Source organism: Astatotilapia calliptera, chromosome 20 (assembly GCF_900246225.1).
Source record: "Astatotilapia calliptera chromosome 20, fAstCal1.2, whole genome shotgun sequence".
Taxonomy (NCBI): Eukaryota; Metazoa; Chordata; class Actinopteri; order Cichliformes; family Cichlidae; genus Astatotilapia; species Astatotilapia calliptera.
Window position 1 is genome coordinate 14,268,361 of NC_039321.1, and position 1,505 is coordinate 14,269,865.

General features: G+C 48.8%; 1 protein-coding gene across 1 annotated transcript; it reads left to right on the forward strand.

The window, feature by feature from the left end:
• Positions 1-372: 372 nt before the first annotated feature.
• Positions 373-1,237, forward strand: LOC113013705 (uncharacterized). Its single transcript, XM_026154843.1, has 2 exons — positions 373-1,015; positions 1,151-1,237. The coding sequence occupies exons 1-2, from the start codon at positions 387-389 to the stop codon at positions 1,215-1,217; spliced, it is 696 nt and encodes a 231-aa protein (XP_026010628.1). The 5' UTR covers positions 373-386; the 3' UTR covers positions 1,218-1,237.
• Positions 1,238-1,505: the final 268 nt, after the last annotated feature.

Here is a 1,505-nt window from a genome sequence, read left to right on the forward strand (position 1 = left end):
GCTGGCCTGGGAACGCCTTGGTGTTCCCCCGGATAAGGGTCTGGGCCTCTCTGCTTAGGCTGCTGCCCCCGCAACCTGGCCTCGGATAAAGCGGATGAAGATGATGATGATGATGATGACAAAGGCAGGACGAGTTTGGAAGTGACCCAATCAGATGTAATCGCCCTGTGCATAAAATGTAAAATGAAACCTGAGAGTGCTATCATGGTCAGGTTAAGAAACAATTATATCTTGCCATGTCTCCATGGTTGCTTTCGTTCACAAGTGGTCTCTGCTGGTGTGGGCAGGCCACGTGTAATTGTTGGCACCAGTGGTCAGTATTACATCCTGTCTTCACGACTCTGCTGCAGGGCTTGTCGCAGGAACTGGTTTGCTGACAATCCACGATGGCTGGAGAAACTGCCCAAAGGTTTACCAACCTTCTCCCTGCTTTTCTTACAAACAAAAAGGCCATCTGCAAGTCTGTTATGGATGAGCTCAGGAGGACTGGCAAATCTCCAACAGACATGGCAAACCAAATAAATGAACTCATGCACCTCAAGTACGAGCGAGCTCACCTGACGTACCTCCATGCCACAGGATCGGTCTGGGATTCTGAGGCAGGAGCTCATGCACAGAGGACCATTGGGCAGTTCCTGAGGAAGGAAAATAAGCCACAGGAGTTCAGGTCTTATGAAGACCCACATGCCTGGTGTGGCGTCTCTGTGTCCAGCCATTACCTGACTGACTGCCTGCTCGACGAATTCCGACGTCAACATCCAGCCATATCCAAACTCCTCCAGGGCACTTTTGGCCACATTTCCAGGTCTGACCACATCAGGAAGGTGGCACGAAAAGTCATGCTGGCATCTGGGGTCATGTCCAGTTATTCCATAATGAATGAAAACTGGCTGATTGTTTCGTGGGTCATGGTTCAGTCTGACACAGAAAGGTCCTTGGAGCCCATGTACCAGGGAATGGCCAAGAGGTACAGTGATGCAGGAGTGGAAAAGGCCGGCTACCACTGGGTGGACAGGTAAAAACCGTAATCATCGTTGTCATTCAAACTGCTAATCTGTCTGGAAAAACTGAGTTTTTCTTTTTCAGATCAATTTGATGCACACACATAATATTCCATATACTTACATGTATTTGTATTTCTTACATTTAGGGATTGCTGTGCTCCATTTAAGATCCCAGACTGCATCCCTGTCGAAAATCTATCGTGGGATGCCTGAAAAACCACTCCTGCTGTTGTTGCTGCGGCCACATCTGGACCAGTGGCAAACAGCTGTGCCTCTCGAACCCACTACAACAAGAACATTATTGTAAAACTGGACCTGTTCCACTGCCTGAGGCGATTTTTGTGGGAGTGTACCTCTGAGCATCTTCCTCTGTTCAGCACTTTCTGCCAGCTTCTCTCTGCGGCATTCTCAGTGGTTGATCAGGCAGACCTGAAGAGGCTCCAGGATGCTTATAAGTTCTGTGGCATCCATCCTGCTAATCCCACAAAGCAACACATAAGG